Here is a 20,225-nt window from a genome sequence, read left to right as displayed (position 1 = left end):
GATCCAAGTAAAAGTTATTTTTTCTTCTTCCTGATTTGTAAAAAATCCTTACGTGATAGAAAAAAAATTAATATTCTTTTCAAAATCTGCATAGCTGAATTATGGAAAACCGTTTATTAAAACCAAAACAACTTTTATGAAGTTTAAGTTTGCAGGCCTGTGTAGTTGATCAGTCTCTAAAGCCATCCAAGCAGTGTGTTGTTGCTAGTGGTTGGGCAAATAGGATTTTAGGTTGTATCTACAGAAATATTGAATAGAAGTCTAAAGAGGTTATAATTTGTTGTGTTAAGTCTTAGGCTCCTTACCTTAGGAAAGACATTGTATTGTTGAAAAGGGTTCAGAGAAGGGTTACTAGGGTGGTGCCTGGGATGGAGGGGTTGTCAAAGGAAGAGAGGTTGAAATCTCTCAAATTGTTTTCTCTCAAAAAAAGATGAGTTAGAGGGGATCTGATTGAGGTGTTTAAGATTGTAAAGGGAATTGATAGTGTTGATGCATCATCTTTTTTCATATTTAACAGTGACAATAGTAGAACTAGGGGACACAAATATAAATTTTGGCAGGGTAGGAGTCATCTTTAGCTTTTTTATTTTTCAGTTTTATTTTTCTAACATGGTGGTTGGCCTTTGGAATGGTGTAGAGGCAGTAAATTTAAGTGAGTTTAAGAGAAAGCTTGATAAGGGCTGGCTTTAATATTTTTTTATTTATTTATTAATATTTTTAGTTTAGAGGATGGACCAATAGGTCCCATGTTGTCCCAAAACATTATGTTATATTAGATGACATGTTATTACTACTACGAGACTCAGAATAACAAGACCAAAAGCTTGGATTAGAAGAAAAACTACATCTTACATGTTAAGAAAAATTAATATAATAATAACACAGAAACTTGTGTTTATCAACTAGATTAGAAATATATGACCAGTTCATATTCTAATATAACGTACTGTCTGAAAGTACATGTGATGTGTGTGAATACCCATACGTGTATATGCATGTAAGTATTGTAACACATGTTACCATCGGACCTGAATGTAGAGGCTACAATCCTTGACCTCGTTAAATAAATTATAAGGTCTTCCCACATCAAAAGCGATGTAGTAATCGTCCTTTTTACACGTGATCTTTAAAATATAGCACACGCCATATTCCATCTGATCCTCCTATACTGAAAAATGTTCATGCTTATTAAATACATACATTTTTGCTACAGAAGGGCCAACCAAGTCAAAACGGTACCAACAGGGGTTTGGAAGTCCACCCACTAACGACACCACAAATATGAACACAGTTAACATTTTCAACAGTAGTTTCTTAAGTTCGTCTACAAAGTAGAAAAATGCCTGACGTTAAGCTGAACACTCGTTTCTGAGTTCGTCTACAGAAAATACAAACATAAAATTTTGTCTAACTGTTAAACAATGGGTTGAAAGTCTACAGCAAAAATTTTTGTGGCATTAATAATGGTTCGAGCATTAAACCCAGCATAGAAACTTGGTTACAATACCGATAAAGGAGTCCAAAAACTGGGTTATTTTCCATAAGCTTACAGTAACCATGAAAGCAAAAGTGGGCTACACAATTGTATATAAAAACAAGTTTGCAATTCGTACCATGTAACTATGAACTCTCAATACACACGTAAATAAGCAATTCTGTGCAGACAATGATGACGTGAAAAACACCAATATAAAATATAGGTTGCATACATACAGATTTACATTAATACATACAACATTACAAGCTGATGTATATGTAAACAGAACTCGCGAAACAAGAGGCTGTCAGCGAAATACGGCAACACATTTAAAACAGCTGCTAGTTATTGTCGACCTAAGCAGAAATCTGCCCTAACAGGAAGAATGTTTTTGGTAAAATATCTATGGTAAAGTGTGTGCGTCATGTCGAATCTAGAAACAGACGCTCCAGTCAGTACACGCTTATAAATCTTTACGGAAAAGACGTACAACGTTTTTATGTTAAATTAAGAACTAAACTGGTCTTGAAACATGTCATAAAGAACTAGTATGGCTCAACGAGACAGTATTAAAAGAGCCAGTTATCTGAGAGAGAAAAAAATGCTTCGAGAAAATCTTTAAATGTAATAAAGAGGATTGTTTGTTTGTTTATTTTGTAATTAAGCACAAAGCTACACAATGGGCTATCTGTGCTCTGCCCACCACGGGTATCGAAACCCGGATTCTAGCGTTGTAAGTCTACACACATACCGCTGTGCTACTGGGGGGCAAATAATAAAGAGGAATCCCAAGTAAACTAGGTGTTTGTTTAATCCTGAACATCAAAGATCCAAGTACCTAAATTATGAAAATAATTACCAGGCTCGAATTGAAGTCCTGCATACATAACAGTGAAATAGAATAATATGCATTACAGTAATTAGTCGATTAATCATAAATCGTCAAGATATCTAAAATATAACAAAGTTGCAGAAAATGACCTGGATGATACGTTAATCCCCTTTTTCATTTAATGCGATTTTAAACTGACAAATTGTTAAGGTATGTTTTAAAACTAAATAATGTTGAGTTTTAAATACAAGAGAGCCATACAGCAGTTTAATTTCGCAGTGAACTACAACATACATAATTTATATAGCAAACAGATGTGTAAATGAATTTTTATTTTCTACCAAAAGCGTAAATAGAACAGTTGATTCATAAAAACCAGTGGAAATTTATAAACCCTTAAGTTGTTTTGTTGATAGAAACTGTTAAAACCTGAACCCTATGTTCGTACCCCAAACTCACAAACAGATGGGAGCACTGAGGCCTTTACTGTTCCCGGTAGCTTCCTAAGCTGCCGATAGAGTACACACCTAGTTTCTCCCATTTCTACTCCGGTTGAGATGAGAGCAACACGTGGTTTCTTGTTGCTTGGGGAGCAAAATACCCCACGGTACTAAACTAAGGTATGTTTTACCGGATTAACTATCTCTCTATTATTTGTCAATTATGATACAATAAGAATTTTTAGAGCACATACATGCCAAATATGAAACAATATTTGCTCCAGCAAAGATGTTTGGAGAGTACTAGGTTTTTATGAGGGCAAATTATTAATTGTTATTAAATTGCAGATGAATGGCGACAGTGAAGGCAAGAGAATTAGGCAGATGTTGGCTGACTGTCCCAGTAGTAGTAAACCTGAGGACAATAGTGAGAGTGATCAGCTTGAAGACAGTCAGAACACAGTGCTCAGATCACAGTCAAGTTTATTGCTTTCAGTATCAAACGATTGTATCAAATACAGAATATTCTGAATAAGCACTTAGGATAGATTAAATTTAAGGCATTTGCATTCATGTTAACCAACAAATGATGTTTTTAATTCAAAATAATTCACAGGCAGTTGTTTAGATAATGAATAATAATTTTACGTTTTTAATCTTTTTTTTTGTAAGTAAAGCGATATCAGGCATTAATATCTGATATTTTTTTATTATTCCTTTATTAACACTACCAAAACATAACAAAATGAACAATATTCTATGGAATCGTTCATAAGTTATTTACTTTAAATGCACACAGATATATTGGCAATCTAATTACAATTTAATGTATTTTTGGTGTGGGGTGAAACGCAACCCCATTATACGATACAGCAAGGGTACTAACAGGTTTAATAATAATTTGAAAAAATATATAAAAGATAAGAATGCTAAAATAAGTTTGAAAATATATGTTACCTGTGTATTTATGACTAAGAGTCTGGTCGTTGCCACCGAAAATAAAATTACAAGAATATGGACGCTTGAATTAAACTTACTTGATTAATTTGTTTCGATTTTCACGTGTTGGTTTATCCTCTTATTGTAACCATTGTATCTGCTTTATCCATCTCTAATTTTAAGATTATGGATTATAGGGTAGTGTAGGCAGCTAGTCAACACCACCAACTTTTTGCATAGTGTTGTCAGATTGAATAGTGGGATTTGATCTTCACTCTTATAACGCACTTACGGCCGCATTCTCTTTCATATCTGTGGACAGGGCGAGAACTACGGAACCTCAGATCCACCGTCTGGCACGATAATCATTGGGCCGCTGTCAGCCAGTTTGTCAGAAAAGTTTGGGTTCGTAATGTCACATTCATCATAATTATAAACAATGCTTTATTGTGCTGTTGCTTCTAATATTGTGTATTGGTTCAGTAATAAAATCTTCTTGATACCTATACTGCCTAAAGGACAGTTTTTCTTCTTCTCTGGTAGTACAGTAAATTTGCCTACCCATCAGGAAGTGTTGATAGGCAGTGCCACTCTTTAACATTAGAAAAATAGTGCTGATGTACTGGCTTCCAATAGTCGGCATTAACACTATTACTGACACCCATACAAAATGGCAGCCTTTGCGGCTCTAAATGTAAAAATGCCTATGTTAGAAAGCAAATACTATCTTCTTTTTTTTTTTTCGATTTCCAAAATATTAAAAAATGTAAACAGATCTGTTCAGTTCTATATAATTATATACTGTGTTATACCTCTTAATATTTTGCATATAAACTAAGCCTGACCTATACCAAACTTAATTGTAATATCAGAAAGTTTTGTGAAAGCCTAATACTGTTTCAGAATTAAAAATTGGCTCAAAGTTTTCAAAATATTCGAAGTAAAACAGCTGGAGAACTGTACAAAAACTGTAGAAAATGTATATTTTTACAAATTTGTCAAATATCCATAATCAATATTGTAATTAATAATTATGGAAGGAAAATATGGAAACTTTAAAAATGTCATTTGATTTTAAGCTGGTCCCTCATTTGAAGATTAAAAAAGAGCGTAAGCAAGTCTTATGTCTTTTTCTCCTTTGATATGACAATAAAATGATAAAGTATAATAAAAGCATTTCCTCTGATCGGAATACATTATTAACTATTTACATTCTAAAATTCTTCATGAAGCAGTTAGTCTAAACACTGACAACACTTATTGAAAAAGTAACCTTGTAATCAAACACACAATTTTCTTGTACATAGCTGACCACTTGGTGGCGCCACTAACTTAGCGGTACAAAGTTAATGCAATACAGTGGCACTTCTGCCTATTCTCTACATAACCCCATTTGCCAACACCTGCACTCTTAAGTCTATTGAGAACACGTGAATGTTTCTTTCCTGAATAGTTACCTTTATAAGACTTTATGTCTGGTACAATCCTAGAACCTGAACTCTATTACTGTTCGGATCATTGTTTTACATCTCCCGGTTTTTATCTTTAAGTGCTTGCAACTGAAAAGTTCTGGCAAATTGTGTGTTCGCGAGAGACAGTTCATGAAAACACATGTATAAAGATCAATGTCAAGCAACAATTCCGAACACGTGACTGAAAGACAAAACAGCACCAACACAAAAATCCCAACATATGTTGTTGTTTTCACACACACACACACACACACAAAAACAGACGAAAGTGTCGAACTATAATATCCATTATACATGCACACACTGTCTTGTATTATATCACATGGTTACATTCCTAGGTACTACATAGAATATTCCATTGTTAATACACGGTGTTCTGGTATTACCTTTTGCATTTCTTCCCGAGTAATACAACTAATGTTTAAAGTATTGATATATATATATACAAAACGCGTTAGTGAGAAGTAAGTATAACTAGAGAATATAATATTAGTGTTTAAAAGAATAAATAACGAATGCAGTGTTAAAAATAATAATCGGCTTCGTATTGACCGTCTTATGACAAGTATAATTAATTATAACTATGATTCGCCAGCTTGGTACAAGTTTAACAACAGCTTGGCGACAACATCAGCTAAATAAGATATTTGTTGTTACCAAAACACACTGGCTTTTCTATGTATTAGAAGTTGTTAATCTAATTGATTTATACCAATAATTATTCTATGAATACGCCACGAATTCATTTCATGAATGATCTTAATTTTGATTGGCTCACAAAGGAATTTACCGACGTTTGACTGCCTCCACTGCACTTTTCTGCCTCTTTGTTGGTAAAACTTGATTTTGCAAAATTTATTTCAATTACCCATGAAATATGAGGTTAGGGTATATTAAGGGGTGGGGATGATAGTACTTTCGGGGCTATATGCTAGTAACAATAATAAATAACGGGATTCAAGTATAAATATATTAAGAATACTGAACAATAACAAAAACTTTTTAGTTGGAGGGGAGCTTCACACTGCACGTCAAATGTTTGTTTGTTTGTTTGTGATTGACCACAAAGCTACACAATAGACTATCAATGCTTTCCTCACCACAAGTATTGAAATCCTGTTTTTAGCGTTAAAAGGTTTCACACTTACTGTTGAGACATTGTTGGCTCACACTTCAAGTGTTATGGAACGACTAACAATACTCGTTAGACTAACAAGGAAGAATAACTATATAAGAATACTTCAACTACAACACAAACAAATTTTCTTTGGAACCGAGTAGTCACACTACCCTTCAAGGGTTAGTAAAAAACAAGTACAACTATCTTAAGCAAACTTCATCTTCAACATAGAAAAATGTCAATTAATTATATTTGTCACAAGATATAGTATTAGGCAGATTATCTTGTTTAACACTACATTCTTTATTTAGTATCAGCCGGCCTGATGAGCTCTGGGTTGAGTGAAACGCGTCTTCGGCAATGGATATAGAGAACATAGTGTGGTTGAAATATTATTGTTATGCACCCTTCTAATTCTTGAAAATTCATAAGGAACTACATAAAGAATGTGGTGTTAAAAATATAATCGGCTTGATATTGACTGTCTTAACACAAGTATAATTAATTATAATAGTGATTCGCCAGCTTTAAAAAAGCACTCAGATCATAACAACAGACACATTTTAGTTGGAATCGAGCGTCACACTGATTTTAAAGTATTATGGAACGAATTATGTATAACTATAGAATATAATATTTTAAAAGAATAAGCAAAGATTTGGCAGACAAACAAAATGTCTTTTTTTATACACTTCTTACTGGAAATTCGCAATGGACTAATTAAGAGGGATGCAATCTCTAGATTAGGCTTCATCAGACGCAGGGCTTACACTTCATATTAATTCATATTTCAAAAGTGACGGATGCAAATAGTGCGAGGCTTTGTGTGTTGCATGCCAAGCCGACCTGATGAGTTCTGGTATTGTGAGAAAGGCCTCATCGGCAACAAAGTGCGGCACATTCTGTATGCAGTTGGAAAAATTACATAGGTCAAGTAAGTAAAGATTTACTAAACAGTATTATCAATCTTATTGCCATGTAACCGCTAAGCTATAAATCCCCTTTTGCCAGCACAGGCGTTTCATATCATATGAATCAGTTAATTATGTTATTTGTTTTGACAAAACTCGTTATCACGCTATTAATACAAACAAACCTGCCAGTGGCACAGCGATATGTCTGTGGAGTTACAACGCTAGAAACCGTGTTTCGATACCCGTGGTGGGCAGAGCACAGATAGTCCAATGTGTAGCTTTTTTCTTAACTTCAAACAAACAACCAACAAAACAAAATACAAACAACCTTGGTGGGAGCTCGCGCTACACGTAAAATGATTATTCGTCAAACAAAACCCATTACTATGCAGTTGGTACAACTTTAACAACAGTATCAGATGAATATGTTAATTTTTATGACCATGTTTCATATAACCTAAATAATATTTTTGGTACTGATGCACATAAAATACTTTGTAAATAGTAACAACTGGTCTGAAATACAGCTTAACTGACAGACAAAAAAGGAGAAAAGAGAAAAAAGTAATTTTCTAAAGCATTCCGTATTAATAGAATATACATATTTATTATATATTATGCACATACATATCTTTCAAGTATTATATTTTACTATATTAGTATATCGTATTTTGAAGTATGTTTTGTAATGGAGATGGCTCTCTTATCGAATTTTTTGAAAAGTCAAGAGCTCATTTTTCTAGAAAAAGAAAACACCCAAAATGTTAAACATAATTTAAACAAAGTGTTGGGATTGGCATTCTTTTTCGGGGGGAGGGTGACATTTTTGTAGGCATATCACTGACTATGGCCCTGCTCATCACATTGTGGCTAGAGGTAACTAAAAACGCTTCATATTTTTTACAAAGTGTGCTAACAAGTCGATAAGTCATGTTATTATATTAAGTGTTGAATAAACTGGTATCTTGTAAAGTTAAAAATACAAACTTTCTTAAAGTGTTCCTTTTTCAATATACTATTGATTAACAACATCAAATACAGACGTTTGTTATCACAACCATATATCTATAGGGCAACATAAGGCATATGGCTACATTTATAATCAAACACACACATGCTCCTTCTGGTATCTGATAAACAACCCAAAACCTCTATGTTTTAACAACAGATCGCTTTGAAGTGAAACAAAAAGGCCGTTTTCTCAGTTTATAAATATCGTTTTATACGCCTGTCTCTGAGTGTAGTTAAAATCATCGCTGCCGTTTATCTCATGTACAGACAGCGCGTAGTTTCAACAGTAATCGGAAAATTTAGTAATGAACGCTTAAGCTGCTGAGAAATGGTCTGTCTCTTAGCAACAGCTCACGTGTGTGTGTGTGTGTGATGACCTCGGAACCACAGTGATTTTCAAACTGCCACCTGGCGAGCGACCTAAAATCACGGAGAAAATACACAAAGAAAACTTTCGCTGTAACACCAGGCAATGTGTGAGTATATTAACCGAAGCTCAACCAGCAACCCTTAACTTCGAACGCACAAACAAGGAAAATATCAGTAAACCTTTATGTACTGTTACTCACTTTAAAGAAAATTATATATGTGTGTGTGTGTATACATATATAAACTAGTTGAGAATTCTATACGTATAAACCAAACAATAGTAAGTTAGGTTGGTCAATATGTACGCAAAAATGAAAGAACAAATTACTAAAAACTCTACACATACTGAAGCATATAATAAAGGATACACACATGTAGACTGGTAGCTACTAAAACTTGCTCCTATGTTTGAAACAAATCACTTTTACGATCGTTTGCCAGATTTAGCTTATAAATTAAAGACGTTGGATGAATTTCTCTAAAGTAAGACTTCTTGTTTAATTACATAGTAAAGTTTCTTTGTTTCAGAACCGTCTACACAAGGGCTGTCAGAGCATGGCCGTCCATAATATCGCAGTGATAGACTAGAGGGAAGGAAGCTAGTCAACATCACTTCCCGGCAGCTCTTCAATTTACTCTTCTTTGACCGAATTTCTTATAGTGCATCCAGCCCTGACTCGGGCTCACGTCCACACACGTTAACCACCACGCTGCGCCCCGCCCTGCATAGTAAGATCTGTAGCACATATGCACCCAAACAGCTAAAAAAGCTTGCATCTGAAGGTGCAAACAAAAAACAGTGGCCCAAGATTAAGTGTTTTGTACGATTTCAAAACTTTCACAGCTTATTTGCGCCAAGTGATCCACGATATTATCCCATTTCCGTTAAACTAAATTTCATGTTAATAGTTTTCTAACTTTTCCACGTCTACTGAGACTAGATTATGTTTAAATCAATCTTTCACAATACACATCTAGGGTCTTGATAGTCATTCTCAAACGTCAGATAAGACAGAAGGAAACAGGACGTATGAGGGGCCTGAAGGGAAAACGGGAGAAAAGTTCATGAAAGTAAAAAAAGAGAGAGAGATAGAGAGAGTAAAAATCAAGGCAATAATTTGTGACAGATCGTGGTGTGCCCCTTTTACATGGACAAACTAAACCAAAACAAAGAAAAAAACTCGTGAAGTATGACACCAAACGTGAAAAAATAACGAAAAAGTCAGCTGGTAAAAATGGGGAAAGCTCAGGAATATTAGAGTCGATAAATGGTAGACGGGAACAGTTGTCAAAAATATAGTCACGAAAGTGGTCATAAAACGACTGCAGGAAAGTTCCGCTAGAAACCTGGCTTCAAGGAAATCCTAAATAACCATGGTCCGGCAGTGACAAAGATTGAGTTTAGATGGGAAGGTAGATGTTTTGGAACTGCATTAACGTGCTTGAATTGACCAATAAGGAGTAGTAGTGAAACTCTTCCAAATCGTTTAATATATATTCATAGAGGGCTAATATAATGTATGTACAAAGTAGTTTTTCAAGGAGTCTCACAGTTATATATTTTCACGCCTCAACCCTATAGAGCCGTTCAGCCATTTTGACAGAAATGTTCACATAATTTTACTGAGTGTGATGTTAATCTGTACGATCTTGTGCACATTAGAGAGACTTCAATCATCTTTTGTACTTTAAAGAGCTCTTGTAACTATTTCCATCTCAAGATGAAATTTCATGTCCAAAACAATATGTCATAAATTCAAACTATGCTACATCTTCTTGTGCCTGGCAAGCTGAGCTGCACTTCTTTGTACCAGGCAAAGTAGGCTACACCCTCTACTCTTCTTTTCAGTCTGTATAATAGGCGTGTCTGTAGATAATAGGATATAAGTACAAGTTTAAATTTTAAGTCTTATCGTACATTTTTCGAAAATTTTCCCGCCATTCGACTTGTCTAATTCCATAGATAAAACGGTGCTCTCATCGTAGTATGCGATTCTTGTTTCTTTATCGCATCACGAAGTTTGCTTAATCATAATAGCTTTAGACCAGAGCTAGACGTCGATAATAACTTATCGACGTCTAGCTCTGGTCTAAAATTCTTTATCTTGTCATGTACTATAACAAGTTTTCAGACTTTCTAATATCATAATTATTCTTTTATCTCGTGTTTCTAAGAAACTAGGCATAAAAAATACACTCTGATACATGTAATCACCAAATTACTGGGTTTACAATTGTCTTAACTATATAAAGTACTTTTAATATTCAATCCCTTTTCTAATTAGCTGTCAAAACAGTCAAGGACAACTTTTCCGACGTGATTATTTTGTTTAAAAATCTACCTTTAGAATAAACATTGCTATAAAAACAAATACACATACAGTTAACAATGCACACAGCTCCATTATTCGTATCTAAACAATCTTAATGTGAGAGCTCCAGAGAATAAACTTGTAAGTTAAATGCTAAAACAATCAACCCATGTAAAACGTTAAAAGGATACATTTCTTGGAAGAAGTCGATATGAGGCGGCTGTAGGATGTCGAGCGCCGACATAACCTGAAAGAAAGTTGAATCAGAATGATTAGAATAAAAAAACTACTGGTAACAAACCAGATCTCATTACACAATTTGGTTCGTCTTCTTGATCATGACCATTCAAAAATATAAAGTCGAAAGGTTACAGTAACTTTACAGTTCAAGTAGTTTATGTGTAAAGAAACAACAAAAACGCGAGCAAGATAAAGACTTGCTTACTTACTGCGTCGAGAACAATGCATGTTTCAGTAGTCATATGTGCAGGATAGATATGACCTCTTTCCGAGGTTTTCCAAATGAAGCTAGCGATAAACATGTGTGTGCCCTCAACATTGACCTTTATGTGCATATATTTTTTTTTACAGGAACGATATAAAAGCGTTGATACAAAGATATACATTTGCAAAGTTGATTTTTCGTCTTGCGATTTTAGATAACATAGGAAATGGCTTTATTGCCCGTATAAGAAACATTAGGTGCACGAAAAGCTCAAAACATGTTTTCACTTTCTAACTGTATATGAATAATACCCAATCAAAAATAAATTTTATTTTTTCAGAGAAATTTACAAACCATTTTCTGCACCTTGGAATAAAACAAAACATTAAGTAACATGCAGGGATTCTTTCAATGGTGACTTGCTACCTCAAAAGTAAAGTAACTGACGCCCAGTACAATTAACAGTGTTCAGTTCAGAATTTTCTAAAGCGCTGGGGCCACCGACTAACTTATCCGGTATCAAGAGGAAGGTGGAGACTAGCAGAGGGGCCAGACGACAGATGTTCTTTCTAGCGCGAAGCCTAAACCAAGGTGAAGGTCACCATAGTAACGAGCGGAATCTATCCTCTAGCTACACGGGCGACAAAGCCGTCGATACCGTAAGGCCATTTGTTTCTTTTGGAACAAAGAATTCTTTTAGCAGTAGCAACTCCCCCCCCCCCCTCACACACGCACAAACAGGAATAATTTCGCGACAAAATCATCCACCCCTGCTTTAAGCTTTATGAAAGGAACATGATGGTCTACATTATCTGTACCTCAGTAGAAAACTTAAAACATAATTCAACGCTGAACCCAAACCAACATTCCTTCGGAAAGCAGGGTCTTAACTACGACACGGCGAAATAAATATGACACTAGTCAATAGACGTAGGAACGAAATGTCTTAAAGTTGATAATGTAGGCTTTTATTAAGTTCCACAGGATCGTTAGAAGCAACTGATGGTGGTAATACAAAACACAATGTCGTGAAAAGCAGTTAGAGAAAAAAACAAAACAGAAATAGTACAAACTATCATAAGTCTTCAAATCCGAGAAACTAGTTTCGAAACATTCGTGCGTCCTCTTCAGTCTCAAGCTGTCTTCTGGATTTTGATGTCTTGTACAGATACAAAGTTACACAGCATCAAACGAGTTTGTAGTAAATTTTCCGTCAACTTTTAGGTTGTGACTAACTAATAATTGATACTTAGACGTAACAAATCAAGCAGTACTGCAAGGTGTCAACACCACCAAGTTAGTGATAATATCACAGCTGTTCTAACATGAACTATTAACACGTAACAAATAAAGCAGTACTGCAAGGTGACAACACCACCAAGTCAGTGATAATATCACAGCTATTCTACCATGTAACAAATCAAGCAGTACTGCAAGGTGTCAACACCACCAAGTTAGTGATAATATCACAGCTGTTCTAACATGAACTATTAACACATAACAAATCAAGCAGTACTGCAAGGTGACAACACCGTCAAATCAGTGATAATATCACAGCTGTTCTAACATGAACTATTAACACATAACAAATCAAGCAGTACTGCAAGGTGACAACACCGTCAAATCAGTGATAATATCACAGCTATTCTAACACATAACAAATCAAGCAGTACTGCAAGGTGTCAACACTACCACGTCAGTAATAATATCACAGCTGTTCTAACATGAACTATTAACACGTAACAAATCAAGCAGTACTGCAAGGTGCCAACACCACCAAGTTAGTAATAATATCACAGCTGTTCTAACATGATGGAGCAATGCAGCATAAGAAATCGTTACGTTCAATTAATCATGTCTTGCATAAAACGACAGAGACTCTTAACGTCCCCTTATTGTGAAAACATTGGTGTACATTTTGTTTTATATTAGGAACTTATAAAGTTTCACACAACTTTTTTATGTGTTAAATAATAAAATCTCAGCTTGTTTTTTTTTTATTAAACGAAAAAAAACGCATCATTAACTAATTAGAATCCATTTGATTTTGTGTACAATGTTAAATAGGAACATCACAAACTATAAATACAGTAGCTGTATTTAAGTGATATACAAAATATTACTCAATACGGATAACAGATAAATATATTAAATATGTTCTAATTTTAGGTTACATTGTGAAATATTTTATGCACAGGTCGTTTCATAAAACCTCTCTTTTATTCATTCGGTTATTTGGGGTGGGGGGAGTATTAAAATATATTGTGCAAATAGATTTAACTAAGGGAGAAGGCTCCGTCGATTTCTTGCGTTTCTAACGAATTTCATATACAGCAAAGCAGTTCAAAGTTATGAATTAAACTGTTCATCTGATGTTGGGAATACGTACTATTTACTTACATGAATTGCTATTACACTAGCACAGATGCGCTGAAAACAATGGTAAACACACAGAACAAGTCCCTTCTACATGGGTGGAATGGGAGGGTTACTGTTTTCTAAGTTCTAACTTAGGAAATAGGAAACAAACATCTACATTAAGTTCAAAGTACAACCATAATTGAGTTCGACTTTGTTTTGTTTTGGATTCTTCTGAACACTTTTACATGGTACACTGGAAATATGACAGAAAATAAATTTAATGAAACTTGTTAAGATTGCATGTCTGCGTAGTCCTCATTACACCCGCACATCCGGGTAGTTCTTTCACTTGCTATCTCGAACATGCCAGTCACGATTTTACATCACACTATACAGAGAGCGATGCAATCATTCTTTAGCCTGAACGACAGGACTATACATTCAGGATGTGATGTCCATGTGTCCACGTGCTGGTTATCTCTATCTTTCGCTACGTATCTGGACAACCTGTTTGATTTTAATACGTCTTGCACGCCAAGTAAGGTGTTGGTTGGGTATTCTGTAGGAATACTTAAACAGTGAATTACCAATCTGTCATAGAAAACAGGATGATAAAAGAAAGCCCTGTCACCGTAAAAGCAAATATTTGGTTATCATAAATATGATAAACTAAAACCACAAACGAGTTTCTTGGTTATATTTTTAGCCGCGGCATGGCGGCTCATAGAACGGCTCCGAGTTTTTTTGTTTTGTTTTTTCAAGTACAAACATTTAGCTCATAGTTTCGCCATCTCTTGGCCGATTTGAGCTCTAGTTATAGTTTTGGACTCAAGAGGTCAAACCCTTTCGATTGATGTATTTGACCATGCCCAAGGTCTCATAGTTTCATTTACTCTAATCCTGCCTAAAATAACTTCAATTTGAGGGGTAGGCTCGTAGAGATCCTGATAAGTAATAAAATCGAATCGGGCATACGCGCGCCCCACGCTTAGTGTTGTTGGCGCACAAAAATATAGCTAATGAAAACGACAAAATGTCTCAGAGATTAATTTACTCTAATCCTGCTTAAAAGAATTTCAAGTGCCGTAGCTACTAAGGATTCCCTCTTTTTCTAAAATATCATATATGACACCCACATACATAAAAATAATATAAAAAATCGGTGTTAACTTTCCAAGCTGATTTTCATGAGTATTCAAGAGGATAATTTTATTATGTTTCTATAAATTCAAGCAGTATTGTACAGACACACACAAAGACATTTGAACTACATTATCAGTCTTTGGGAAACCCATAAGCTAAAAGTTTTCGTCCAGGTCTATATACTACGTTAACAGAATTTGATCAGATCTAAAAACGCCATCAGTCCTTGCAAACCTGTAAAACTACAATAATAATCCTCGGTCAGACCTATAAATCACGTTAACAGTATTTGATCATATCTACAAACCACGCCACCAGCCCTAGCAAACCTGTAGAACTACATTAACAGCCCTCGATCAGACTATAAACCACGCCAGTCCTCGCCAAACCTATTCAACTATGATAACGGCCATCGATCCAACATATAAACTAATTTAATCAGAGGCGTCGCTAGACGCTGGCACACGGAGTCCGTGCCCCGATTCGATTTGTCAGTGCCCCGAATCCTCAGTTGGTGTCTTGAAAAATAAAAATAAAAAAACCATGATCGATATTATACTGAAACGCCGAAGATTCCCGCGCCTATGAGCCCAAGCTCCAAATATTTTAAGTACCTAGCAATGTCTCTGAATTTAATAGTTATTAATCATAAATTACGTTAATAATCCTTGCCCAGATTTATAACAGATGAAATCCTAAGCCAGGTCTATCAGTCACGTTAACAATGATCAGACAATTCTATAAACAGCTGTCAGTCCTTGGCCAAATCAAGCTAACAGTACTCGAGTAAACATAACCAGGTTAAAAGTGGCACCATGTTATGAACGACAATGAATGAATCTGTTTAACAGGTTTAGATTTTGTTGTGTGGTGAGAAAAAATTATGCTGGGGTCAAATGCCATTAGCACGATCACCTGGAATGGCTTTTTCATGATACTAACGGAATCAAAAAGCTTCAGTGATACTATTGTGTGCTAAAAAACAAAACAAAGTCAAACAACAAGCCATTTATGAAATGTGATAAGAGGCAAGCAATCACAGAATGTTGACAGATTTCAAACTTACCTGTGACCAAATGGTCAATGTTACACCACATCATGCTATGTTACTACACATTGAGTATACTGTGCCACGATATACCATATCGTGTTACACTATACCATGTTACACGTATTACACATCGTTACACTGTGTACAGGATGAACATATTTATTATTACGATGTACAGAAAAATGATAGAACTGCGTTTAGTCGAATGAACACAGTTATTCCCTCAATTAATGCGTCTCGAGAAAAGCGTAAGATATCTCTAAGTTTACAGATTTGCTAAGCCAGTTTCGTATGAAAACACTAGGCTTAACTGCAGATTGGCGTCTATACACAAGCATCTAAGCATGTAACTAAAATCAAACTTTCCGGTCAAAACTACTACTCTATGCCTCAACTAGCTTGAATATTCAACTAGAACATAGTAACTGAAATAAGATAATAGAGCGATTTAAGGTTAAAGGAGCAAAAATCTCCTCCCATGCAAAGAAATACCAGTTTCTAACTTATCACAATAGTGGTATCAGGCAAACCTAGTTACTGCTGGTAGCGTTCTATTTAAAGTTACAATCGTACCCTTAAGAACACAAAATCTAAACGGATATCCTACGACACTGTTAAAAATGAGAACGATATAGAAACTTTTTCTCTTTATGCGAATGATCTAATTTTTTTTTAAGTTTTAGCCTATTTTTCACAGTAGCGAAAACGCTGATCAACATTAATTATACAGCTCCAACACGATAGTCGTTACGTACTTTACACATCAATCTAAATCTAAACGTACGTATGATTCGTAAAAAAGTGGTTTTCCTTCTATTATTTTTTAAGAAAACATTCTACACTTTTAAAATAATTTTAATCGGAACACAAGTTGTAATAAAACACCTTTACATACTATGTCCAGAAGCATAAACAGGGTTACGTCATACTTCTTAAAGACTTCTCGTGATTATCCGCCAAAAATAACTCATTATTACTTTGTATTGTTGTTGCTTTCAGCGAAAAACCACACAATGTGCCATATGCGCTATGTTAACCGCGAGTAATCAAGCCCTTTATTTTAGCGTTGTAAGTTCTTAAACCTACCGCTGACATCGGAAACAAGTATCACGTTATAACTCTGGAATTAAAGATAAAAAACAGTTATAACACACAACTATCCAAGTTCTAATAAGTTTAATGGCTGATCATAGCTCCAAAATTATAAATATTAATTAATTAATCAGTTTTCATATCTCCATGCACAATAATAACCTTGGAAATTATTAGCATCATAATCTGAAGAGAACAGATTTATTCAGGAAGAGTGAAATAAATATCATCTTTTGTTCTGAAAAACCCTACATTTCTTCCATTTTATGCAGTTTCACCTGTTTTTCTTTTTTCTTTTTACTCCTGATTCGATGTTTGCACCCATGACGCCCACCAATTTCGCGTTTCTCGGATATTTAAGCATGTTTCTTTTAAGGGGTGTAGAAAATCGTTAGAGCTTTCGTTTCGGAATAACGATATATCACTCAACCTATGTTTATGCAGATTAAACCTAATTTCTTTAATGGGTAACTAAAAAGTTGATTGATATATTACGACTCATATATAAATAATTACGATTTTGTTGTTTGTTGAAATTTGCGAAAAGCTGCTGGAGAGCTATCGGAGTTAGCCGTCCCTAATTTTGAAGTGAAAGATTAGAAGGAAGGCAGCTAGTTAACATCACCCACCGCTAACTCGTGGGCTATTTTACTCGAAGAGTGGGATTTGAAAGTCGCTCTTATCATTCATCCACAGCTCTAAAGTTCAGAGTACTATTTTTTAGGTTACGGGACGTGAACCACGGATCTACAAACTGCCATGGTCGACCCTAATTATAATCTTGAAGCAACAAGTTTTAAAACATGTTAACCATTATACCCAGAAGGAAAAAAAATAACTGCTCATCGTCTATTTTGACTTAAAAGACAATAAAATCTGTAAATTTAATAACACAAAGCGTAAAGCATAACTGTTTACAATTTTTATAATATACGTAGTGTTAATGCTTGACGTTATAGGGTTAAACAATCAATTTCCTTCTATTGTAACCTGTTCACGTCTTATTTACAGATTTTCATGCGTGTTATCTGTGAGATAAAACAACCTCTTTAAATTGTTTTATTAACCTTTTTGGTTTAGTGGTGATTTGGATGTTTGATAAAAAAAAATCAAATTCTAGCTAACTAGTCTTCTAACTGTTATCAAGAAAATTGATTATTTTTGGATATTCATGCATGGGTGCTCAAGAGTTATATGCGCTGGCCACATCCACTTTTTAACTGATAGATTAGAGGAAAGGAAGCTTCTTTTGTCTGATGCAATAGTGAGCTTTGACTGTCACCCTTATAAGGCACCCATGGCCCCGAACGATTGCTTCCTTGGGAGTAACAGGATGCGAACGAAGGACCCGTAGATCCAACGCTAGCCACTGGCACAAGGAAGTTGAAATTAGACACAAACAGAAGTTTCTTTAAAATCTGTTTATATATATATGTATAATACGCGCTACTCCAGCTTCAGTTTTTCAGTTTTTATCAACTTGGAGCTTGGTAAGTGACGTCATTTAAACATTCAAGAAAGGATTGGCAAGTTGCGCTGTCTCTCATTTGGTGGGGAAGCTTGTTATCCTACAACATTTATTTTTCAAAATGCTGGTGGTGTTCTTGTATTTATTCGTTTCTGGAAGGCGTTTAACTCAATACATCGTTCCAGTTGTTAATTATGTAAGAATGTATTAAATGTCACCATTACCACTTCGGTTATAGAAATTCCGAGATGATTATTAAATAAATAACTAGAACAACAAGTACACTCGAAAACACTCCCCAGTGGCACAGCGGTATGTCTGCGGACTTACAACGCTAGAAATCGGGTTTCGTTACCCGTGGTGGGCAGAGCCCAGATAGCCCATTGTGAGCTTTGTGCTTAGCTACAAACACGTGAAAACGTACTATCGTACAACCTTAATTTTAATTTGATATTACGTTTTAATCTCCACACTTGTATGTATCTATGCATGTTAAAAGTTAACAGTAGTTTTTAGTCTCGTGAAATATTATTTCATTTGAGAAAAAAGTAATAAAAATGCAAAGATAAGCAATGAACTACAAGAAAATAAATGTAATAACACGGAAGAAAAGTTCATATCATTATATTTATCAAGTTCATTATATGGTTGAAATTGTTATAGCTAATTAAACATGGAATAACCACAAAGAGAAATGGATCCTGTTGAATATCTAAACACATTTTTTTTCTAAACTATTTTTCCATTAAATCCGTTTGTGGGTACATGAATGTTCATTACAGGATCTACAACGACATTTGAGTCACATAAAAAAATTAAACGAAAACGCCGTCAATATTGCAATTAATCTCACTAATTAACACTGGTATTTCCTATGTATTTTACATAAAGACTTTCTGAGTTAAACCAGTTTTCCTACTTAGGTCTTTTAGAGTTAGTGTTGTAAAAAACAAAACATAAAACTATCCAGTGTGATGCAACATGTGGATCCCACCAGTGACGAACGTATGTAAAGCAGTCGATAACTTGAGAGCTAAAGGAAAAATACTTTTTAAATCTGTCCATAATATGACGATTAATGTTGAAAAAAGATTATAGAAGTGGCCTTGTCACGCTAAGTTTAAGGTGATACATTACAAATTTCTTTATTATTAATATATATATTAGTTTTTAGTAAAACATAATAACTGTACCTATTGTAGTCACTACAAGTCTTACTCACATTCTCATGTTTGAAGAAACAAAGCATCTTGATTTCTCTATGAACTCGTTTGCTGGACACTAGATTTTGGAAAACATTCGGCATCTTCTTGAGGGCTACACGCTTTCCATCACGAGGGTCAGTCACAGACCTAACAGAAACTTACACTGGTCAGACAGAATACGTTTTGCAAGACACAACAATCATAATCTGAGAGTCTTTTGTAAGTAAAATATTTGCTGCACACACAGATCCAAGTTAAAACAAGAGTAGGAAGAATAGTTTGAAGTTAAAACAAGAGTAGGAAGAATAGTTTGAAGTTAAAACAAGAGTAGGAAAAATAGTTTCAAACAAAACAACAGTAGGAAAAATAGTTTCAAGTTAAAACAACAGTAGGAAGAATAGTTTCAAGTTAAAACAACAGTAGGAAGAATAGTTTCAAATTAAAACAAGAGTAGGAAGAATAGTTTCAAGTTAAAGCAACAGTAGGAAGAATAGTTTCAAGTTAAAACAACAGTAGGAAGAATAGTTTCAAATTAAAACAAGAGTAGGAAGAATAGTTTCAAATTAAAACAAGA

General features: G+C 34.7%; 1 protein-coding gene across 1 annotated transcript in view; it reads right to left on the bottom strand.

Annotated features, from left to right (window-relative positions):
- Positions 1-20,225, bottom strand: part of LOC106460376 (serine/threonine-protein kinase NLK-like) — a 51,689-nt gene that overhangs the window by 23,212 nt on the left and 8,252 nt on the right. Inside the window, exons 2-3 of the mRNA XM_013920069.2 lie at positions 19,669-19,798; positions 11,078-11,133 (exon numbers count right to left, since the gene is read on the bottom strand). Of these exons, the coding sequence (XP_013775523.1) occupies positions 11,078-11,133; positions 19,669-19,798 (186 nt within the window). The remainder of the gene's footprint in view (positions 1-11,077; positions 11,134-19,668; positions 19,799-20,225) is intronic.

Source organism: Limulus polyphemus, unplaced genomic scaffold, assembly GCF_000517525.1.
Source record: "Limulus polyphemus unplaced genomic scaffold, Limulus_polyphemus-2.1.2 Scaffold761, whole genome shotgun sequence".
Taxonomy (NCBI): Eukaryota; Metazoa; Arthropoda; class Merostomata; order Xiphosura; family Limulidae; genus Limulus; species Limulus polyphemus.
Note: the sequence above shows the minus strand (reverse complement) of the source record. Positions and strands in the feature narration are given on the sequence as shown.